Source organism: Solanum lycopersicum, chromosome 7 (genome assembly GCF_036512215.1).
Source record: "Solanum lycopersicum chromosome 7, SLM_r2.1".
NCBI classification, from domain to species: Eukaryota; Viridiplantae; Streptophyta; class Magnoliopsida; order Solanales; family Solanaceae; genus Solanum; species Solanum lycopersicum.
The window spans coordinates 67,869,247-67,892,241 of NC_090806.1; the positions used below are offsets into that span (position 1 = coordinate 67,869,247).

General features: G+C 34.3%; 3 protein-coding genes across 5 annotated transcripts; 2 read left to right on the forward strand and 1 right to left on the reverse strand.

Moving 5' to 3' along the window:
- Positions 1-1,085: 1,085 nt before the first annotated feature.
- LOC101262637 (uncharacterized) lies at positions 1,086-4,053 on the reverse strand. The gene is made up of 2 exons (XM_004244206.5): positions 2,717-4,053; positions 1,086-1,633 (listed from the first exon to the last, which is right to left on the reverse strand). The coding sequence occupies exons 1-2, from the start codon at positions 3,566-3,568 to the stop codon at positions 1,304-1,306; spliced, it is 1,182 nt and encodes a 393-aa protein (XP_004244254.1). The 5' UTR covers positions 3,569-4,053; the 3' UTR covers positions 1,086-1,303.
- Positions 4,054-6,864: 2,811 nt separating this feature from the next.
- LOC101262330 (uncharacterized exonuclease domain-containing protein At3g15140) lies at positions 6,865-12,467 on the forward strand. 2 transcript variants are annotated; one of them, XM_004244205.5, is made up of 6 exons: positions 6,865-8,633; positions 8,762-8,964; positions 10,240-10,320; positions 11,014-11,139; positions 11,620-11,743; positions 11,834-12,467. In XM_004244205.5, the coding sequence occupies exons 1-6, from the start codon at positions 8,415-8,417 to the stop codon at positions 12,032-12,034; spliced, it is 954 nt and encodes a 317-aa protein (XP_004244253.1). In that variant the 5' UTR covers positions 6,865-8,414; the 3' UTR covers positions 12,035-12,467. The 2 variants fall into 2 exon arrangements, with proteins under 2 accessions (XP_004244253.1, XP_025887918.1); XM_026032133.2 differs by having other exon boundaries at positions 8,374-8,619.
- A 1,630-nt stretch (positions 12,468-14,097) lies between these two features.
- On the forward strand, positions 14,098-22,878 carry LOC101247940 (uncharacterized). Of its 2 annotated transcripts, none has more exons than XM_010326077.4 (6): positions 14,098-16,131; positions 16,857-16,997; positions 17,170-18,928; positions 20,247-20,503; positions 20,733-21,568; positions 21,659-22,878. In XM_010326077.4, the coding sequence occupies exons 1-6, from the start codon at positions 14,734-14,736 to the stop codon at positions 22,761-22,763; spliced, it is 5,496 nt and encodes a 1,831-aa protein (XP_010324379.1). In that variant the 5' UTR covers positions 14,098-14,733; the 3' UTR covers positions 22,764-22,878. The 2 variants fall into 2 exon arrangements, with proteins under 2 accessions (XP_010324379.1, XP_069143261.1); XM_069287160.1 differs by having other exon boundaries at positions 21,664-22,878.
- The last annotated feature ends 117 nt before the right edge of the window (positions 22,879-22,995 follow it).

Sequence of the window (22,995 nt, forward strand, 5' to 3'; positions counted from 1 at the left end):
AATAATAAATAGTAATGTGTCTAAGTAGACACATATATACCTTTAAAAATACACTATTAGATGGTTCAGGCAGTAAAAATACACTATTAAATAGTTCATGAATATAATAGGTCCTCATAAAGTTTAGTATCGCAATAATAAATTAGACTAAAGTTAAAATATTTTACAAATCCTTATCCATTAATTTTAAAATCATTTTAGTCATTTTTAAGACTTTTATTATCAACTTGGGCTTTCAATATCAATTCAATTCACAACCTACGTGCCCTAAAATAAAAAAAAGTTAACATCTACTTTGCAATAAAAATTAGCAAAAAGCCAAAAAAGGTATTCACAACTTCTCTACTTTGTCACCTAAAAATAATAAAAAGTAACTCACAAAAACACATGATTTAAGCTGTTCTCTTCCATACATTATTTGCCTTTTTTCCCTCTTTTTAGATTAATATGACAACTTTTTAGATCGTGAATCTTACATTTCTAATTATCGAAAAGGATAAAGTAATAGGTCATATTAAACGTTTTTGCTGAATTTAATATTATCTTTTTTTAATTTTTTTCTTTTTGTTTCTCGATGAGTCTCTAAGCAACAGTAAAATTATCTTTGTATGATCTATAAATAACTGATTTGAGTAATCAAAACAACTTATAATACTTATATTAGACTAAACCGCTTTGCAGTACACCTTTTAAGTACGACCTTTCCCCAAATGTTTTGTGCACCGAAATAACCCAACATGAATAGGGACCCAAAAATATATTTGACACCTTTCCTCATATATGTTAAGCATATAGAGGCATTTTACGAGTTGATCCTATAGTTTCTTTGGTTAAAATAGGTTATGTTTGATATTTTATGTGTTTTAGCTTGACAAAAATAAGGTGCCACGTTAGAAAAAAGATGGATAAATATACAATTTAATTGCTCAAGTGATCTTCGAATTGTCAAAAGAAAGATAATTTAATTATTGCTTCGAGAACTATTGCGCTGAGTATTTATAGGAAATAATTTTTCTACTCCATACAAAGGTAGTTATAGATCACATAAAGATAATTTTACTGTTGCTTCGAGACTCCTCGAAAAATATTGCAAAAAAGTTCAATTTTTTCATATAGAAGTCACCAAATCTTTTTTTACAAAATTATTCCCACAATGAGCACTTTGATTATACAACAAGTTTTGTAATTAACAATTATTTGTCTTATGAAATGCAGAAACAGAGGTTGTTTCTGTTATAATCAGAGAGTTAGAAGATCATGAGCTTTATATCCTAAAGTAAAAAATTGCAAAAATAGCCACTTTTTAGCGAACATTCGATGCCACAGCTCTAGCCCAATATTTGATCTGTTCTTTCATGTGATCTTCTGGTGAATAAGGTTGTCTTCGTATCTTGTCTAAATCTGATAAACCAACTGGTTTCTTCTTGTTCTTCTCTATCAAGCCTGGAGTACTTGTGTTTGCAAATTTTGAGACCGAATCCTTCTTTTCGTTGTCCAAGTCTAAGTTCTTGAAACCTTGCAAATCTTCAACTTCTAAGCCATTTGAACTATATCTAGTCTTGCTTTCTTGACCTTGTTTTCTCCTTAGTTGGTGCTTTGTGATGCTAGAAATGCTTGGACTTCTTGTGAGACCCTAATATATAACAAACACATTAAAGTTGTTCAATTGATGACATGTTACGAATCAAACATCAGATAAATTCAGAATTTGAACTTCATGAGTTAAATCTATGACATTCGTAGCCTAATGAGTGTACTTTTGAGACTATGGTTATGGATTTTATTGAAATTTAGTATTTTTTTTCAATATGTACAGTTGAATAAAATATGAGAGGCAGATTCAGAAGTCTACACTTGATGAGCTCAACCTTTATTGTTCCTAGCACTGACTTGATGAGCTCAACCTTTATTGTTCCTAGCACTGATAGGTGTACTTTTGAGACTATGGTTATGGATTTTATTGAAATTTAGTGCTTTTTTCACATGTATATTCAAATTCAAGTTTAGTTGATGTTGTGAAAAGATATAATAAAATAAAATAAAAGTGTGTTCTCTCTGACAACTTAAGCATTTTTGCGAAACCCTGTTATATAATGACATACCACAAAATAAAAATAGAGGTGAATTCAGAATTTGAACATGATGAGTTCAACCTTTAACGTTCATAGCATTGATGAGTGTACTTTCGAGATGATGGTTATGGATTTTATTGAAATCTACCGTCTTTTTTCACATGTATATTCAAAATTCAAGTTCAATTGATTGTTGAGAAGATATGGTTAAGTAAACTACAAGTGGTACTCTCAAACAACTTAAGTATTCTGATGAGACAATCACATACTTCAAAAGTTTCTTTCGCCAGTAGTCTAAACCATATTAGTAAAAGCTACTCTCAACAACTTAAAGTAATCTGATGAGATGATCACATACTTCAAAAGTTTCATTCAGTTGAAGTCTAAACCATATTAGTAAAAGCTACTCGAAAACAACTCAAGTATTATGATGAGATTATCACATACTTCAAAAGTTTTATTTGGCTGTAGTCTAAACCATATTAGTAAAGCTACTCGAAAACAAGTACTCTAACGAGATGATCACATACTTCAAAAGTATCATTCGTCTGTAGTCTAAACCATATTAGTAAACGCTACTCGAAAAACTAAGAGAAACATGCAAGTTTAAGCAGGAAGTAAGTAAGTTGTATAGCAATCAATACCTTTGAAGTATGTTTAGGAGGCAAGACTCTTGCATTATTGTTCAAAGATGCTTGCCTAATCAACTTTCCCATAGAAAACTCATTTTCCTCATCATGAATTTCTTCCACTTTCGCGTAAACCGGCAAAGAAGGTGCCCTCTGAAGATTGCCCTGTGATGTCTTTAGTAAATTGACCTTTGTAGTATGTTTTGAAGGTGAGATTTTTACTTTGTTTATAGATGCTTGCCTTATCAACTTCCCCATTGAAAAATCACTTTCCTCATCATGAATTTGTTCACTTTCTAGTAGTGCCTTGTTCTGTGATGATGCTTTTGGTAACAATACTTGACAAGTATCACTGATTTGTTCACTTTCTTGATTAACAGGCAGAGAAGGTGCCCTCTGCAGATTACTCCTCTGTAATGTTTTCGAAATTGGAACTTTTACTTCGTTTATAGATGCTTGTCTAATCAATTTCCCCATAGAGAAGTCACTTTCTTCATCATGAGATTCTTCTTTATAATCCACAAAAACAGGCAAAGAAGGTGCTCTCTGCAGATTACACCTCTGATCGGATGATGATGACGAAGATGCTCTTTGTAATCTTGGTTTGCTTCTTCTTGAATCAAGATTCAATTTTTCAACTTGTGGGAGTTTTTGCAGTGAAGAAAATGTTTCTTCCATGGATTTTCCAGATAAAAAATCTTGGGTTTTCTTTGAAGAAGAACAAGGCTCAGAATAACATCTCAACATTCTTGATTTTCTATCAAGTAAGTTTCCAAAAAACCAACTTTCTTCAAGGAGCATTCCAGGTTCCATTTTGTTACCACTTTTGGGAGAAGTTGGAACAGACATTTCATCAAACACATACATTGCTATTGCAAAATTTCTAAAATTTAACTGTTTTTTGGACTCACAAACATAAGTTAAAAGAGTCCCACATGGGATTCTTGAGGCATCTTTTATACTTTATTTCTTATACTCCCATCTGTCTCCGTCAGGTAATTTGATTCGGTACGAAATTTAAAAAATAACAAATTTTTTTTAAATTTATAATCTAAAATAAAGAATAAAAATGTGTGCGACTATATATCATTTCACTACGATAAATTAAATATTTTAAAATTAAATTATTATTAAATACAAAAATATAATTTTTTTTAAGATTAAAAAAAATCATAAAACTATAAAAGCTGTCAAATGGGGTTGATTAGGGAGGCCATGTTGTGTGATTGGGTGTCATGTGCATATAGAACAGTTGCGTATTTAATCAGTACAATGTGGACACAGAGACTTGAAGGGAGAAAAAAAGAAGACAGATATGTGGTAGGGGTTGATCTAGCGGCTCGATCGAATACAGTAACTAAAAGTTTACTTGTTAGATATAAATATTAGATTTTGAACTTGGTAATTTTATAACTTTTTAATTGATTCACTGATATATCGATATAAATTTTAAATTAAATATGTTATGTGTAATTGTTTTATTAGAGAATAAAAGAGAAAGACATGAATATTGCATCAATGAAGTGAGTTACTAATTTTGAGGTTTTAATTTTCGAGTTCAAAATTTAACAAAACTAATAATCATTAAATACATATTGTCCCATCGATGGATCGGTCTTTCATTTCGCCTTTCAAATGAATTGTTCTTTTAACTTTTGTTCTCCAACTATTGAACTTATGTTTACCAGAATATAAATTCTTTAGTCCTACGAGATGTAATTTGTAAGATATTATAATGGCGAAAATACAAACATATGTTCGTAAAGAAAAAATTAAAGACCAACACATATATAGAGATATAAGTGCTAATGGCTCATAAAGAATACTATTTAATTTATTTTTGATATTTATATTGATGAAAAATAATTAGCATGTACTTATAAAATTAATCAAAATATACCTACATCATAATTATTAAAAAAGACAAATATATGTGTAAATGTTTTATGATGGAGAGAAAGAAAGAGACATTAAATTATAAAAATAAAATAAAACTTGTGGTGTGATAGATAGAAAATATAGAAAAAGGGAGGTGTGTATGCATTTAATTGGAACAAAAAAAAAAAAGGATATATGAGGAAGTATTTTATGAACAAAATACAAAGACTTAGCTAATGCCAGCACATCCCATGTGATGGACTTGTTTTTTTGTTTGATTATTTGCTTCAACAAATCACAAAATTCACTAGAATATTATCAACTTAATAATAATGTAACAGCTAAGTTGTACTAATAATAAATATACTTTTATTTTAGTTGGACAACCTAATAAAAAGGAATAAGTCTAATTTGATGATGGTGTTTCTTTGACGTTGGTTTATTAAGAGAGTTTAATTTCCCTCAATCATATCAAATATTTTTGGTTAGTTGAACGGTTTATGACCATATGAAAAATTTACACGTTATTTTGTTTTTCTGTATTTATTTTAAATATTATGAATAATTTAAATATTCATTGAAAGTCATTCTTTGGAGATAAAATGTTTTTTTATTAGGGGCAGAGCTAGTATTGTTATGAGTTTAACTGAAGTTAATAATTTTGATTCGAAAATTATATTTATCTTTAAGAAATTCATTAAATATGTATTAAATTATCAATCAATTTAGAAGTTTTAAGTTTCGACTCTATTTCTATTTCCTACTAAAAATAATTTCGTATTCATAACTTGTCCATAAAATCTCTTAATTAAGAATGAATTAATATTTTACTGTTCCACCGCTGGTATATATTTTTGGATAAGAGATAGCTTATGTTCATATTGTTTGGACATGAACTTAGCATTTGTAGTATCTCCTCCACTTCCCACTAAAAAGATTATGCAAAAAATACACTGTGGATACAACTTTTTTTTTTATCATATCACTTAACTACCATGTAGTTGTATAAGATTAACTAATATGGGCTGTGGTCGAGCTTTAAATATAAAAAATATATTATTAGAAGCTTTATTATGAACAAATTTTATAATATATAAAATAGATTTGATCGAACTTCGAGAATTATTATATAATTTTATAAAACTCCAAAGAAAAAGCAAAAGTCAAGTTGGATCTCAAGTGCAGTCTAGATCCGGTTTGTCTTGTTTGGGTCCTCAGCCAACATGCCTATCTCAAATAGATCTACACTTTGTCCTCTTATTACCTTCCAATTTTTCAATCTCTATTTTGCCCTTTTTCATAAATTGGTAAAAAAATTATGAAAATATTATTTAGACATTATTATTTAATATACATTTAATTTCTAGAAAGTTCTACGTATTTATCTATTTTAAATAAGTTTAAAATATGTTGCGTCTGAAATTTTATATGACTAAAGTTTAGATCGAAGTAATATTTTACTATCATATTTGGGCCATATCTACTGGCTACTGGTCTAGTATGAGCATGTGCAGCCGTCGAAATTGTATTAGGACCTTAACAAATGCAACTAAATTAATTTATTTTTTGGACTTTGTGGTATTTGGTTTTATTACTTATATTCCAAGTATTGGGTACTTGGTCTTTTGGTTCATTGAATAGACATTGGTGTTTGATGAAGTAAAAAAGAAAGGAAAATTTAAATAAATCTCAATACTATATAAGTTACTTAGATTTATTCTAATTTATAATATTATAAATCTCAAATATTTGAGTTTGGTGTGTTCAGTAAGATATATGGATTAATATGTTCAAGATATACTGTATTTAAGTGGATTTATATGTATCTGAGAGACATATAAATTTTGTTCGCCTCCTTTCCATCTGATTTGCCACTCTTCTATGTGAATTGTATCTCAAATACATATGAATCACACTAAATACATATATATACATATATTTTGTATGTATCTAATGTAATTTGCATGTATATGAGATATAATGACTATACCGCACGCCTCTCTTCCTATTTTAGTGTATCTAGTATCAAATATATGCATATGTTAGTATATTTTCATCAATATATGATATAGAATTTTTAATTAGTGATAAAATACATAATATTTTATAAATATAGAAAATAATAGTAATAATATTAATAATGTATATGATATTAAATTTATATTCCACAGTATTTGTTGCCTAGTCTTTTGGTTCATTGAATAAGCATTGATGATTGGTGAAATAAAAATATTTTTTTCTTTCAACTTTTTGTTTAAGCAATATTGCTCCTTTACTTCTTTTTTGTATTTGGGCCGTATCACTTTAGTTATGGCCCATATTCTCTCAGAGGCCTCAGCCTTTGTCCAATGGGCCTGTCGAACTCCCGATGTGTATAGAAGTGTTCGGTACATATTTTTCCTTCCCCTATCTGTATTTCGCGCTCTTTTTGTATTGATGTATTTTACTATTGCGGATGAATATAAAAATGAGAAAATTGTATATAACAGCAAACTAATAACCTAAAATAAATAGAGTAGCTAAGGTTTGAGCAAACGTTTGCAAAAAATTGCCAGACGTCTCTCTCCCAAATGTCTCGCTCGCCACTCTCCTCCAATCTCTCGCTCGCTTCCTCACTTTTTATACAAACACAAGTGTATAAAAATTGTTTCTAATTGTATAAAGCAGAGAAAATTGTATAAATACATATATTTTTGTTTCCCTCTATCCCTCTTCCAGATTTCGCTCGCCACTCTCTCAAATCTCGCTCGCCACCCTCGCCTTTCTCACTTATACAAACAGAAGCGAAATGTATAAATTGTGTTTCTGTTTGTATAAAGCGTTAGAAAATTGTATATACACATGCAAGTACATATATTTTCGTCCTATGCACTTATAATTATACAATAAAACTACTCCCATGCCCAGTTTCTTTTGTCTTTCTCTCTTTCTCGTTTTATACAATTCGATTCAATTGTATATTCCTTATCAAGTCTCCTTTGTCTTTCTCTCTTTCTCATTTTATACAAATTCAAATTGTATATAATCGTTCTATACATTTATAATAATACAATTCGTTTTATACACTTCATTTTTATAGAGTTTTCTGCCCAAGTGAATTTCTCTTTCTTGTTTTATACACTTCGTTTTATGCAATTTGTTTCAACTGTATATGTATAGTGAATTATACAGCTTCTATGTTTGCTATGGAGTGCAATTATGCAAATTTTGTTATAGCATACAAATATGAAAATTTTATTTGATATATGTGAAAGTTGCCCTATAAAAAATAACAAGAGAGAATGAATATTATTAAAACAAGAGTAAATATAAATGAAATTATAGAACAAATAAATACAATTCAATGTATTGATATATTTCTTTTGTTTCGTATACACCAAATGTAGTTATTGATACATCTTAGATCAATATGCACTGATAAATACAAGTGAAATCAGAGTGAACAAATGAATACAATCTGTACAAGCAAAACTAAAGTGAATGCATACAGTTTTCTATTTTTTTTGTATCGTTATATATACCTAATATATATTCGTTGATATAATTTTGATACGTTAATAAATATAAGTGATATTAGATTGAATGAATACAATTGATATAAAAAATAAATGAATAAAGTGAAATTAAAACAAAAAAATACTATCTTTTATAATTTTTATTTTATATATATAAATTTTCATAAAACCCAAAATATATTCATTTTTTTTTTTAAAAAAAAATCCCCTCTCTTTTCCTGTTTATATTATTCCTTAACTATTTTTATTTTTTTTCTTCATATCCTTTCATTTCTTCTTGACAGAACAAAACTCAGGTGGTTTCTCAAAGTGCCGTTTCCATGGCTATGGGATTTTCTAGAGTCCCCATGCTCCGGCGGTTTCCCGTTTATTCTCCGGCGCTACCTTATTCTTCATCACTTCAATCCAACCGTAAAATCAATATCTCCGCCTCTCTTTCTAGAATCGAAGAGTCTACTTCTTCCCTAATTCAGCATACACCAGTCCGTACCCGGTGGAAGCCAATGTGTCTCTATTTTACTCAGGGTAAGTGCACTAAGGTAATACAGCTCAACCTTCTCATACACACCTCTGTTGTTAGCTTTTCAATTGAGTTCGACATTGATAAATTTGTTTTTAGCTTTTCAATTGAGTTCTACATTGATAAATTTGTTTTCGAACTGAATAGATGGATGATCCTATGCATATTAATACGTTTAATCATAATTGCTCATTGGAGCTTATGCGAAATGCTGCTAGACTTGAGAATTTGAAGCAGCAGGAGTTTGAGTACTTTTTGGTGCTTGATTTGGAGGGTAAAGTTGAGATTCTGGAGTTTCCTGTTCTACTTTTTGATGCTAAAACCATGGATGTGGTTGACTTGTTCCATAGGTCAGTTTCGTTTTCTTAGCTTTAATGTCCTGTTAAATGTAATATCAAGTGTCTTATTTGCTTGAGCTATTATTGGAAGGATGAAATACTTGTGCTAGCATTCCATATTTATGTAATAATGGCCTGTTGGCTTGGATACTTTTAAGGACCTATATAGGTTGCATTTCTTCCGGAAGATAGAATGGAATAGGTTTAGGACTGTTTGATGTTATGTGGAGCGGGATAACCTATGGATGGAGAGTAGAACTTCCCAGAATGCACACGTAATCAAATTATCGAAGTGGATTCTTCAACAATAATTTGACTGATAAAATAGTTGTAGAGAAACACAAGCAGGACTAAGGTAGGAAAAGTCATAAAGATACACTTCTGATGCAAGTATAACTATTGAATTTGCTTTGGGAGGTCTATTCTTTGATATGAAAATGATAATTGCTAGAGGGGTCAAATGAAAATAACACTGTAAAAGAGTCGACAAAGCTTTTTACAATATTTTGAGAGAGAATGTCACATATACTTTTCAAATGCACAACCGCAAGGGAGTGATGAGCTGCATGTGCATTAATATTTTGCAAGCGAATTTGGCTGCCTGGACAAGTCTTGGTTCTCTTAGGAAGCAGAGGAAGAAACCGGAAACAAGCCATTGGCTGTTAGGGTTTCACAAGTTTGAAGGAGGGGGATGTTTGTTACCTATATAACAGAATCTGCTTCTCTAAACTGTGTTACTGATCAATTAGATCTATTAAATTAGTCTGCTACCCATTCTTCACATTCAATGGGTGGTATTACCCATTCCTAGAAACTCATCCAAGCTTCATTTTGTTTTATGTTATGTCGTATGTATTGGCAGTTTGGTATGTATTTGCCACCTTTAACTGGAAGCTGTTCGATGAGATCTGTCATATCATATTTCTACAGCATGATGTGGAAAAGTCCATATGATTGATTGTATGGTGTATTAAGGTTTGTTACATGGACGGTGGCATAGGATTGCAAGGGGGTTCAATTGAACCCCTTTCATTGAAAACTAAACTATGTAAATAGACAATCATGATTCTTTTAGCATATATATATATGTTGTTGAATCCTCCAAGTATAAGAATTCTTTTCTTAAAATCCCCTTGTTTGAATTCCTGTCTCCGCCACTTGTTTGTTAGATTATTGTGTTTAAACTTTTTTCACATCAGTGAAAGACTATGTTTCAATGTTGGAAATAGCGTTGTGTTCTATTAGACTAGATCCATCTTAATTCTTTCTTTTTGGGTATCGCTACAGGTTTGTGAGGCCAACAAAAATGCACGAAGAAAGAATAAATCAATATATAGAGGGGAAATATGGAAAGCTAGGAGTTGATCGGTATGGTAACTACTACATTAGATTGAAATACAATTCAGCGCTTGGCACGTTGCATCTTTTGCTTTTATATGAAGAATTGCAGTGTTGATGTATCACATGGATCATCTCTCTTATGGGTCTCACTTGTGTGTGCTGAGTCTACTATTGGCATTCCATTCTCAGAAAAAAAAGAGTCTACTATTGGCATTGCTTTACCGTTTTCAAAGTCTTCATTATCTTTCCTTCTTTTCCATGAACATAAGAATGAGTTCCTTCACTACTTTGTGATAGCTATTTATTATTGCATGAATGTCATGGGTTCAGATACGGAAGCAGCATGTATGCTTAGGATAAAGTTGCGGACACATTATCCTCCTACACCTTGTAATGTTCCAATTCTTATTAGCTACGTTACCGTCTTAATAAGATATATTCACGAGAAAGTGGCATCAAGGAGCGTAGCTATAGGAAACATACTTAAAGATCCAAACCTGTTGTTAAATCATCAAGATAGCTAAAAGGATTTCCATATTTGGATTTTTCTAGTGAAGGACAATGGCGAGGAAGAAAAAATTGGATCACTATGCATGCTTAATTGCTGAAAGGAATTAATTCCAATTAACCACGGAAGCACACATCATTTATGCAACAGTTGTTAATTCCTGAATTTGACTCTTAATGTTGGTTCATTTGCATGTATGTCAATGCATGCAGTGTCTGGCATGATACAGCTATACCATTTGCAGAAGTTATTGTGCAGTTTGAGGTTTGGCTAGGTGAACGCCAGTTGTGGAGAAATGAACTGGGTGGCTGTCTCAATAATGCTGCCTTTGTTACTTGGTGAGTCATTGCTATGAAAGTATGAAATATTAAATAAATGCTACTGGTTAACTATCAGTTGATAGTTAAACTATTATCTGATATTATAGTTAATGATGCAAAATATAAATGGGTGAGAAAAGTCGTTTGGGTTTGTTGTGTCCTATGTGGATGACTTGGGAGTTGCTTATATCCTAAAAGGTGCTCCAGCTACTTTCTTGTGGTGCATTTGTCACTAACCGGAGAATTACCTGTTTTTAGCTGTACTAGCCGATGTTAGAGCTTCATATTTGGTAGCACATGTATCTTCATTTTTACTGCACAACTTGTATTACATATTAATTTAAGGGTATATCATGAAGTCAGAATAACGCTACATTTAACCCCATCTTTCATATTTGAGTATTTTGGCATTAGCATTTGTATTTATATCCAATGTAAAACAAGGAGGGGGTATGACTAAGTACTTCTGAGTGACTGAGCTCAATTTGTGTACGGCAGTGGGAACTGGGATCTGAAGACTAAAGTTCCCCAGCAGTGCACCGTAGCAGGGATGAAATTGCCACCATATTTCATGGAATGGATTAATCTGAAGGATGTGTTTCTGAACTTCTACAAGAGGAGGGTGAGTGCAAACTTCTAAAAATTCCTTTTCTTTTTTGTATACTTATTGAAATATATAACCGCAAGTATGGTTTTACTTCATTGATGGTAGGCGCCAGGAATGCTCTCAATGATGAGGGAACTCCAAATTCCTTTGTCTGGAAGCCATCACCTTGGAATAGACGATTCAAAAAACATAGCAAGAGTAATACACCACATGCTAACTGATGGTGTCCTTTTGCAGCTAACAGCTAAAAGAAACCCCCGTTCTCCTGAGAACGTTGAATTTCTTTTTAAGAATCGCATAGTATAACCACTTCCTGCTGAACCATTATGCAACATCACCTAATGTTCCCAAGCTTCAGTTGAGGTCTGTTTTTTTTTGCGAAGCATCACACCAACCCATGCGCCCAAACCCATCCAAGACCAAAAAGGTAAACACAAAAGACTATTTGTGGAGACTTGCATCAGTGTTTTTACATTAATATCATTTCCTTTCAATTGTTAGTGGAGTTCTTAACTTGGACAATCACAAATCTTTCTTGATTGGTTGGGCACTTGGGTTGGTTCTATGGATTTGTTCTATTTTTTTTATACTAATTGTTCTCTCTTTGCTCTTGCAATCATCAAATGTATATGCATGTATTATCATATTTGTTCTTGGTAACAGGGTAGAACAGTTAATTGAGCTAAAAACTAGTTAGAGTTCCTTTTAATCCAAGGCTGCCTCTTGGAGTTGCACTTAAGTACTTGATCAACAGTGATATTATCTGTCCTTTTTCATGTACATAGCTAATAGTATGATTATAATGATTTAGCGTAAAGGGGAGACAAAATTAGATTCTTCTAAGTTTATGGATTCTAAGTTCTAGAAAAGATAGTTTATTTGATTCTTTCGAACCCAATTTAGACACCACGAAAAAATTCTTTCCTTTTTTCATGTTGTAGAAAACTAAATCCAAATTGAGCTAAAGTTATTTTGTATAGCCTATTCTAATGTGTAATTTGAAAGCTCCAAGAGTTTTTTGTTGGTTCATTTATTTGTTTATTTTTCATTTCCCTATATCTTTGTAAACATGTTCCTTTTTAGCCGGCAAATGGTATGAGTACCATAGGTTTCCACTATTTAATTTCTCATTACGTATATACATTTGCAAGAAAAGATTCTGTTCAATAACCACGTGCGATAGGATTAAGAAACGTTTTTTTTCAAGAAAGTAATAAACATATTCATTATAAAATTAATCTGAAATCTGAACAAATAAATTCTTAAAAATGTCGTCCAAATCTAAACCGAAACAAAACATTGACATCTTCAATTCTGAACTTTGTAGAATAATTTAAATTTGTCTTTAGTAATCCTTGGGGTTAATTGTACATGATTACATGTCACAAAAAGTTTGTCTAAATTTCTTTTTAAAAACAAGAAGTAATATTTTCTTCTTCAATATTTAAAACACTCGACGGATAAAATCGTTGTTCTCTTGCTCCAATTAATCACCTTCATGTTTCAAATCATTAAAACTCGAATAATGAATAATTACTATTATTAAATTAAAAAATAATTATCTTTGTCAAACCATTACCTACCATTCTCCTATTAACAAATCAATGGCGTTGCCAAAGATCTACATCAAACTCCTAATCCCAAAATAGACTTAAGATGGTGTTCAAATGATTTTGGGTTGGTGATTTTAAATGAAGATAAAATATGATCAAGAAAAATGAAATATGCACAATTTCACAAACTTTAACAACAAATCTAGATAACATCACATAGTTTGATGACACTAGTTTTCATCGTGAAACAATTTTGCGTGGTGAACTCTTTAATTATTAGAATAAGAATATATCCTAATAAATATCATAAATAATAAGTAAGGTATATTTGACTTGACGATATTAACGACACAAATTTAAATCATTCGACAAAAAATCAAGGGTAGTTTGGACCTTTTCACTTTTTTTAAATTTAGAAATAGTCTCATACGTTTAACACTTTTAGCCGTTAGTAGCTAAGGATATACTTAAATAAATCTAATAATGATTACGATATAACTGAGTCGATTATATTATCGACACGTAATTTAGACCATTGCACAAATGTCAGGGTAGTTTGGTCTTTTCCCCTTTTATTTTTATCAGAAACACTCTAACGCGTTAGAACATTTCTATACGTTAGTGAATAACAATATATATTTAAATAAATAACGGTATAACTCAACTATCTTAATAACACCCAAATTTAAACGATTTTTAAAAAACAAGGGTAATTTGGTCATATTCACTTTTATTTTTGTTATTAGTGGCTCTCTCCTACCAGCCCTATTACTTGAAAAAACTTTCCGTAATTGTGGAAAAAAAAAAATTGAAACTCAACACCCTTTATATACGAAAAGAAAATCTATTTGGCGGTAACGTTTGGTGCGAAATACCAATAAAATTTGCAAAATCACTCTGTTTTATATAACACACGCGCATCAGCTAAGAGCGTGGTATACACATTCACAAATCAACTCCAATAAAAAACCACCTACTGTATGTGATATACACGTTCGATTAACGCGCGTGTATATAAAGTGATTTATCTCACTACGCTTTCAAGTGAGAACCCTTTTCTTCTATATACCTCCGCCCCCAGTCTTCGTTTTGTTAAACTCAGAGAAATTTCAGCGAAAAAAGAGAAAAATCATTGAGAGAAATGGAGCAGACGAAACCCTAATCGGAAGAGTAAGAAGGAGAATCGATGATTTTCAAGTGTTTTTTCGGTTGGTATTGTGGTTTTTGATCAATCAATCGAAGGTTAGTTGTATTGTTTTTGCTAATTTATGTTTTTTCAGAGGTTTAATTGAAGAAAAAACGAGGAGATTTGATTGTCATTGGTGTTTATTGGATGATATTAGATAGGGATTTTGATTTGATTGTTGAAACGAGGATATATTGTTATATAGGTGTAGAGACTGTTAAATTAACGTAGAGATATATATTAGGAGGTTGGTGGTTGTTATTGTCATGCGATTTTCGCGGATAGCGTCGTTTGAGAGGAGTAGGTCGGATACGAAATTGGTGTATTCTAGGGCTAGGAAGAAACATAAAAGACTAGATGAAGTCTGTGAAGAAACGTATAATCAGAACCATAATGGTGTTGATAAAGTTGAGACGAGTGAGTGGAATGGTGAGGAGAGTGAGGTTGAGCTACGGAGGAGCTCTAGGGTTAGAAAAGCTCCTGTTGTGCTTGATGCATCGCCTCATCCTGCGAGGAAGCGCCAGAAGATTGATAGGAGTGGGGTGAGAAGTAGTAGCAGGTTGGAGAAAGGAGATATGGTGAAGGTGGAGTCACCTTGTTCAACTTCCAACCATTTGGAAGAAGGCACTAGTGCTTGGGGATTGAGATTGAGAGCTAGGAGTAAGAGAATGAATAATAGAGTGAGGAACAGTGTGGATTCGTCTCCGGTGGGTAAAAGGAAGATTTTTCAAGATGTTGACGAGCTGAAGGAAGAAACAGAGTTAGAGGTTGCAGAGTTGGATAAAGAAGAAGATAGTGAATGTGAAAAGTCAACTATAGTTAAGTCGAAGAGACCTGGAAGAATAAAAGCTTCAAATGTAAGGGTTACTGAGCAGCAAGAAACTGGTACAGGTGGTGGTGTGGAGGATGGTAAGATGATAGACCAGGAGGAGCTGCTACATGTGAGGGATGAAACAGATGACAGCATTTCAACAACTAGATTTAAGGAGGGGGTTGAGGATGGCAATGTGGCATTGCCGTTAGATAATGAAGACAAGGCTCAGTTAGAGACTTGTGTAGAGCCAGAAGAATTCCACACGGCTGACCAGGTGAGTATGCTGGAACAGGATTTGCAAAGAAGAAATGAAATGAGTGTTTGGGTGAATGACCAAAAGGATGGTGTGGAAGGTGGTTTACTTCCTAATGATGAAAAAGATGAAGGCACAGAGAAAGAAGCTCAAGATGAAGTTGACAGAGTTGATTTTGCCCAGGAAAAAGATGGAGGCACAGAGAAACAAGCTGAAGTTGAAGTTGACAGAGTTGATTATGCCCAGGAAAAAGATGAAGGTGTTTTTAGTGATAAAGCTCTGGAAATGGAGAAGGTGGTCAAGAAAGAATGTCCTTCTGATAATAATTTGAGAAAGCGGCGAATAAGAGAGGGAAGACATTGTGGTTTGTGTGGAGGAGGTACTGATGGTAAACCTCCAAAAAAGCTAGTTTATGGGGCTGCCAGTGATGATGAAGAACGCAGTGGGTCCTCTGCTTCTGATGAACCTAACTATGACATGTGGGATGGATTTGGTGATGAACCTGGCTGGCTTGGACGCCTCTTGGGGCCCATAAATGATCGATATGGTATAGCTGGGATTTGGGTGCATCAGCAATGTGCTGTGTGGAGCCCAGAGGTATGTTCCGTTTCCCTTCTCAATTGCATTTTCCTTGATCTATGTCTTCAAATTTAATAATTATTGAAATTAGACTGCCTACTCCAACTGGGCATACTAGAAAATTAAGATCAAGCATTTCCATTTTTTGTTTCAGAAAGAAGAATGAACATGCATTTCCTTTTCAATATTTCTTATTCCTTTTGAGAAAAAAAGAGTAGTTAATTTTTTGGAAGAGACGATTTGAAACAAGTGCAATAGGCATGTCTTCTTAAGGAAGGATAAGGTTTTTTGAACTATTATAACTGTTGCTCTTAGCATGGATGAGGAGTTAATTATCAGTTCCATGGCATACTTGAGACAATTTTAGCAGTTGTGTGGTTTTGAATTTTTCTCAATTGATTATCTTTTCATAAATATTTGTGTCCAAAAAGATAGGAATGAATATTGAAAATAGCCAACCCCAACTAGCTATGGACCAAGGCGTAGTTGATTGATGATTTTTCTCCATTACTGCTCAATGGTGTGTTTAAAAAGTTATTAGGCCTTGCTATTATCATCTGTGGGATGCATTGTGCTAGTATAAAGTAAGCAACAGACTGAACTGTTTGATTTCAGTTTCTATTGGTATATGGCATTCATTGAATTTCATGCTATCTGGATTCTTTTCCTGATTGGGCACTCAATTGTTCAAGTCAATAGTTTCATGGGCAAGGATCCAATACATCTTTTACTTGTGCTCTCAGGTTTATTTTGCTGGCTTGGGATGCTTGAAAAACGTTAGAGCAGCGCTCTGCAGGGGAAGGGTCTTAAAATGTAGCCGCTGTGGAAGGCCTGGGGCAACAATTGGTTGCCGTGTTGATAGATGTCCCAAAACTTATCACCTGGTTAGTTTAAATTTGCTGAATCATTTCATACTTCAAAAACTCAGCATAGACCACCATTGGTATTACTTACTTTTTGGTCATTGCTTTTTTTATTGTATCTATATATCTTGATTACCTCACTTTTTGTCTTTGTAATATTATCTTTTGACTAAGCATGTGTTAAATTTTGCAGCCTTGTGCACGGGCAAATGGCTGCATCTTTGACCATCGTAAATTTCTCATTGCCTGTACAGATCACCGACATCTCTTCCAACCATATGGAAGTAATTATTTGCAACGTATAAAGAAATTGAAAGCTAGAAAAATGAAGTTTGAGCTGAGGAAGTTGTCAAATGAAGCATTGCGCAAGGATGTTGATGCAGAGGAAAAATGGTTAGAGAACTGTGGAGAGGATGAGGAGTTTTTGAAACGTGAAAGCAAAAGACTTCATCGAGATCTATTGAGAATTGCGCCTGTATATATTGGAGGTTCAAACTCCGATGCTGGTGTACAGTTTCAGGGTTGGGACTCTGTTGCCGGGCTCCACGATGTCATCCAATGTATGAAAGAGGTTGTCATCTTACCACTTTTGTATCCTGAGCTCTTTAGTTCTCTGGGGCTTACACCTCCTAGAGGAGTTCTTTTGCACGGATATCCTGGGACAGGTAAAACTTTGATAGTACGGGCACTGATTGGTTCATGTGCACGCGGCGATAAACGAATAGCATATTTTGCTCGTAAAGGGGCAGATTGTTTGGGGAAGTATGTCGGGGATGCTGAGCGTCAGCTAAGACTTCTTTTTCAGGTAGCCGAGAAATCTCAACCTTCTGTCATTTTCTTCGATGAAATAGATGGTTTGGCACCTTGCCGTGGTAGGCAGCAAGACCAGACACATAGTTCGGTCGTGTCCACTTTGCTTGCTCTAATGGATGGTTTAAAATCTAGAGGTTCAGTAGTAGTAATAGGTGCCACAAATCGTCCGGATGCTGTTGATCCCGCATTAAGGCGTCCGGGTAGGTTTGATCGTGAGATTTATTTTCCACTTCCATCTGTTAAGGACAGAGAATCTATTCTTTCATTGCATACAAAGAAATGGCCTAAGCCAGTGTCTGGACCAGTACTCAAGTGGATAGCTAGCAAGACAGTGGGCTTTGCTGGTGCTGATTTGCAGGCTCTGTGTACTCAGGCTGCCATAATTGCTCTAAAAAGGAGCTTTCCCTTGCATAAGCGACTCTCTGCTGTTGTAAAGGTGCCCAATGCTTCATGTCCCCCTCTTCCCAATTTTAAGGTGGAGGAGAGGGATTGGGTAGAGGCTCTTACATGTGCACCACCTCCATGTTCACGTCGAGAAGCTGGAATGGTTGCAAATGACGTGGTTTCAGCACCTCTACACACTTTTCTTGTTCCATGTCTGCTGCAACCTCTTAGTAGATTGATTGTATCCCTTTATCTGGACGAACGCCTCTGGTTGCCGCCTCTACTCTTCAAAGCTGCTGAATTTGTAAAAGATGTTGTTCTTTCTGCAATGGTTGAGAAGAAATTACCAAGCAATAATTGGCAGTCCTATGTTAATGATTTGCTTCAAGAACCAGATGTTATCAGTCAGATTGAGAATCACTTTGTACGTGCCAACATTCTGGATGGAGATGCTAATATTGGTGGTTTTGATGCTGTTGATGATGGCATTGTTCATGGTCTCTCTAATTCTCAACCATCAAAATTGCAGTTGGCAGGGGCTCGGCCTAAATTGTTGAAGAATATCTTTCATATGGCCGGAAACAAATCGGGATTTAGAATACTAATTTCTGGAAACCCAAGATCTGGCCAAAGGCATCTTGCTTCCTCTCTTCTTCATTGTTTTGTTGGTAATGTTGATGTCCAGAAGGTGGATTTGGCTACTATTTCTCAAGAAGGACATGGAGACATCATTCAGGGGTTGACGCAGATACTGAGTATGTTCCTTCTCTGTTTTATTTATGTCATCTTAGTGGCTCAAAGTGCTTACTTGAAGTACAAACGTCTACTGAACTTGCCTTTGTGAGTTCGGGATACCTTGTCTCCAAGTTTTGATATCAGTTCTCAAAGTATTTCTATTCCCAACAACTCAGTTCCATTCTAAAGAGAGATTCCTTATTAATGCACTCCATCTTGTGAAAGTTTCCCTTCTACATTATCTTCCAAACTTGTTAGCACCATAGGTTTTGCAACATCTTAGTACCTTCACCATATTATTCTGATTAATTGCTTGCAATCAAAAATCATGTGAAAAGTATTTGAATTTTGAGGTACTTATAACTGTTCTGTATTGTTTCAATGAGTGCCGTGCAGAAATTGTGGTGAGTATAGTTATCATGGTTGAATGTGATTGTAACAAATAACATGTAGCACGTCTTATATCTTGTGAGCGGAAGATTGTACAGAAGAAATTTGATCTCACAACATGGGAACATCCCTGGACCTTGGAAACAAATATGGAAATCTAAATATCCCTACCAAGATTAAGGGTTTCACATGGAAGGTTTGTAGAAGAGCATGTCTCACTCAGGAGAAACTGAAAAAGAGAGGTTTTGAGACAAATAGCCATTTGTTCCTCCATTGTAGAGTGACTTCAGGTTGTGGCATATGCTTCTTAATCACATCCAAAAACCATGGGTGATGCCTGAGCATGCGGCAGATCTTCTAACCTGCTGGATGAGAAGAGGTGGGAGTAAAAAACAGAAAAAATGGTGGAGCCTAGTCCCTTCTTGCATATGGTGGTCAGTCTGGAAGGAAAGAAACAATAGATGTTTTGAGAATATTACTAATCCAATGCTGAAAGTAAAAGAAAACTGCATTAATACTTTATATCTTTGGTGTAAAGAAGAAAGTATAGATGAGGTTGAACAGCCAGTAGACTTCTTAGACTATCTGTAATTATGATTACTTGCACTGTAATTTTTTTTGATGGTTGACAGCATACCCACATTGCTGAAGAATATAACTTTACCTTGCTCAAAAAAAAAAATAAAATCTTGTCAGCCAAATAAATCTGCATAAAGTTTTTATAATCATTGTGATGAAGGTGCTTTGGCTTTTTTTCTCTCTCATTGGTCTTCTCGAGGATGCTAAATGGTCATTTGTGTACATAGCCTTTTTTAAAAGAAAGGTTATTTGTGGGCACGAAAGGCCTCTGAAACTATGCTAGTATGCTTGAGGAATTACTTGTTTTAAAATTGATTCGTTAAATTTTGAACATCTTACTTAAGCAGTAAATTTGTATCTCATGTGCAGTGAGATGTGCTAGTGTGGATAAGTGCATGATATTTATGCCAAGAGTTGATTTATGGGCCATGGAGACATCTGACCTAGTCTGTCAAGATGATGGTTCCTCTTTAGTAAACCCTGAATCATTAGGCAAGGACAAGGAAAGGAGCTTTAACCATAGTGCTGAGCAGGCTGGAGATGCTCTCAAAAGAGCCTCCTATCTGTGGAGCTCCTTTGTTGAGCAAGTGGAAAGTATATGCATGGCCACATCCTTGATGCTTCTGGTATGTGCCTTTTGTCCTTAAATTTGCTTGGGACCCTTTATATCTTTCTGAATATTATGTTAAAGGAATACATCTTGATGTGGAAACAAGAAAGCCGCATGTGGCATACAATATGATTCTCTTCAATTTTAATTCTTTTAATTAGACAATCCTAGATTGTGCAATTACTTTACAACAAAAGAACTCACTCTTTTGCACCCCACACCCTTTTCCTGTTTTCCTTAAACAGGCTACATCTGATGTACCATTGGAAGCACTCCCTATTAGAGTGAGGCAGTTCTTTAAAAGTCAGGCGTTGAACAACAGTATCCTATTTCCCTTGGAGGATTCAGTTTCTAGATTTTCTGAGCAGCTTGATAGAAATTTTGATGAAGAATGTCTGATTGATTCCTCAGCCGCTAAGTTGTCAAAAGATTTAGCTCAGCACTTCATTCAGCTGATTCATCGTACAAACCATGTCCACTTGCAGACATGCAATGATGAAGCTAGTGATAAATCTGAGGGTGATGCTGCCATAGAATGTCAGAGGTCAGATCTTAGATCAACCATTGAGCCTGTGAATAAACAATGTCCACTTCCTACTTCTGCAATAGCCAACAGTAGAAATGTAAAAGGGAAATCAAACTTGATGTTAGCAATTACCACATTTGGCTATCAAATTCTGAGATATCCTCATTTTGCTGAACTTTGCTGGTTTACATCCAAATTAAGAGAAGGTCCTTGTGTTGACATAAATGGACCTTGGAAGGGTTGGCCATTCAATTCTTGTGTCATTCGTCCTGTTATCTCAATAGGAAATGTTACCCTTCCACTCAACAATAATAAAGGCAAAGAGAAATACTGTATGGTGCGAGGCCTGATAGCCATTGGATTGTTGGCATACAGAGGCAAATATTCATCCGTCAGAGAAGTTTCTGCAGAGGTTCGAAAAGTTCTTGAGCTTCTGGTTGAACAGATCAATGATAAAATTCGGAATGGGAGGGATAGATATCAATTTGTTCGTCTTTTATCCCAAGTTGCTTATCTCGATGACTTGGTTAATAGCTGGGTTTATTCGTTGCAGAGGTAAGTTTTGCTCTAGCTGTAGTTCATGTACAGTTATCTTTGGTTTCTTATTGCGAGCCTTACATCTAATGTAAATGGCTTTACTTTCAGTTTAGGGGGAGAGACTCAACTTGCAGAGGCAAACACAAAGATTAGTTGTGCTGGACTTCCAGAAAGCGCTGATGCTCCTGAGAATACACCTCTGAGGGAAGGAGGTTGCAAGCCAGAAGAATTTCTTGAGAAAGCTGAGACGTTGGAAACATGTCGTCCAGAACTAACTGCTGAAAATTGTACGCCTGCTATTCCTGAAGCATATGGTGTTTCTAATTTTCCAGATATTGGAGCTGTAGAACGTGAGCCTCCCCACTTGGTGGCTGTAAACCATTCTGTCCCTTCTAGGCAAGTTACTAGTTCTGAGCACAGTGTTCTTAATGATAATTCATGCATGCCAGATGATACTGACAAACATTTAGGAAATATTGGAGATTGTGTATTAAAGAGACAATCTAATGGGCTCATTCAAGAGGATGGTAGTAATCATTCCAGGTACGGGCGTGGTATTGATGAGCATTCTAGTTATACGTTGAGTTCCAACTCAAATGGCAGATTGTCCACTCCGAACAACCTTCAAATTGGAGATAGCAACCAAAAGTCTGTTGGCAATAGCTTAGGTCTTGAATGTTCAAATATATCTTCCAATCTTTCTATTGATTCTAGCATAGTGTGTTTATATCGGTGCTGTCCTCAGTGCCTGCTGAACCTTCAGCGCACCTTGAAAAAAATGCTTTCCTACGAGTGGGGACTTAAAAAGGCCGAGTTTATAGTAGAGGATGCTTATGACTTTCTGGCCTCGTTAGCTGCAAATCTTCATTCGGCTTTGAGGGTATGGTTGTTGGCTGATGATTCAACTTCATTTGATGAGAAGCGAGTACAAGAAAGGTACGGTGAATCCTCTGAATGCAAGAAAACTAACTTTTGTGAATGTAGAAACTTAGAGAACAGGTTAATCAAGCTGATAGAATGCAACTGCCATTTGAAAAGCAGTGACCAAACTGAGAAATGCAAATCTTCTCAGAATTTGTCTCAGGATTTTATATTTAGAGATGGTGTACTGACCAATTTAGATGAGAAGAATGTCTCTACTCATTGTAAATTTGAGACTTTGTGCCTTTGTTCTCTTGTAGACTGGATAGAAATGAGAAAAAAAAACACTTGATTTATTGGCGTATGCCGGAATTTTTTTTGTTAATTGCAATGTAATAGTGGAAGTTGAACTCCGAGATGTAAAAATCAAAATTTTGGCTTTCTATTTCAGTTCTATTTTTTTTTAATCTTCAACGTTCACAGTGGCTCGACTCTTTGTTGCGTCTATTTTCTGTTTCTATAACTGCTGATGCAATTGTGGTGCTGGATGCATTGTTGTTAACTTATAGTTTACGCAAGTTTCT

Bases quoted from the DNA above. Each gene is read 5' to 3' on its own strand.
- LOC101262637 (XM_004244206.5), bottom strand. From the start codon at position 3,568: ATGTATGTGTTTGATGAAATGTCTGTTCCAACTTCTCCCAAAAGTGGT. The intron at 1,634-2,716 runs GTATTGATTGCT...GTTATATATTAG, and splicing joins CTCCTAAACATACTTCAAAG to GGTCTCACAAGAAGTCCAAG.
- LOC101262330 (XM_004244205.5), top strand. From the start codon at position 8,415: ATGGCTATGGGATTTTCTAGAGTCCCCATGCTCCGGCGGTTTCCCGTT. The intron at 11,140-11,619 runs GTGAGTCATTGC...TGTGTACGGCAG, and splicing joins AATGCTGCCTTTGTTACTTG to TGGGAACTGGGATCTGAAGA. The intron at 11,744-11,833 runs GTGAGTGCAAAC...CATTGATGGTAG, and splicing joins TGAACTTCTACAAGAGGAGG to GCGCCAGGAATGCTCTCAAT.
- LOC101247940 (XM_010326077.4), top strand. From the start codon at position 14,734: ATGCGATTTTCGCGGATAGCGTCGTTTGAGAGGAGTAGGTCGGATACG. The intron at 18,929-20,246 runs GTATGTTCCTTC...TCTCATGTGCAG, and splicing joins GGGGTTGACGCAGATACTGA to TGAGATGTGCTAGTGTGGAT. The intron at 21,569-21,658 runs GTAAGTTTTGCT...CTTTACTTTCAG, and splicing joins TGGGTTTATTCGTTGCAGAG to TTTAGGGGGAGAGACTCAAC.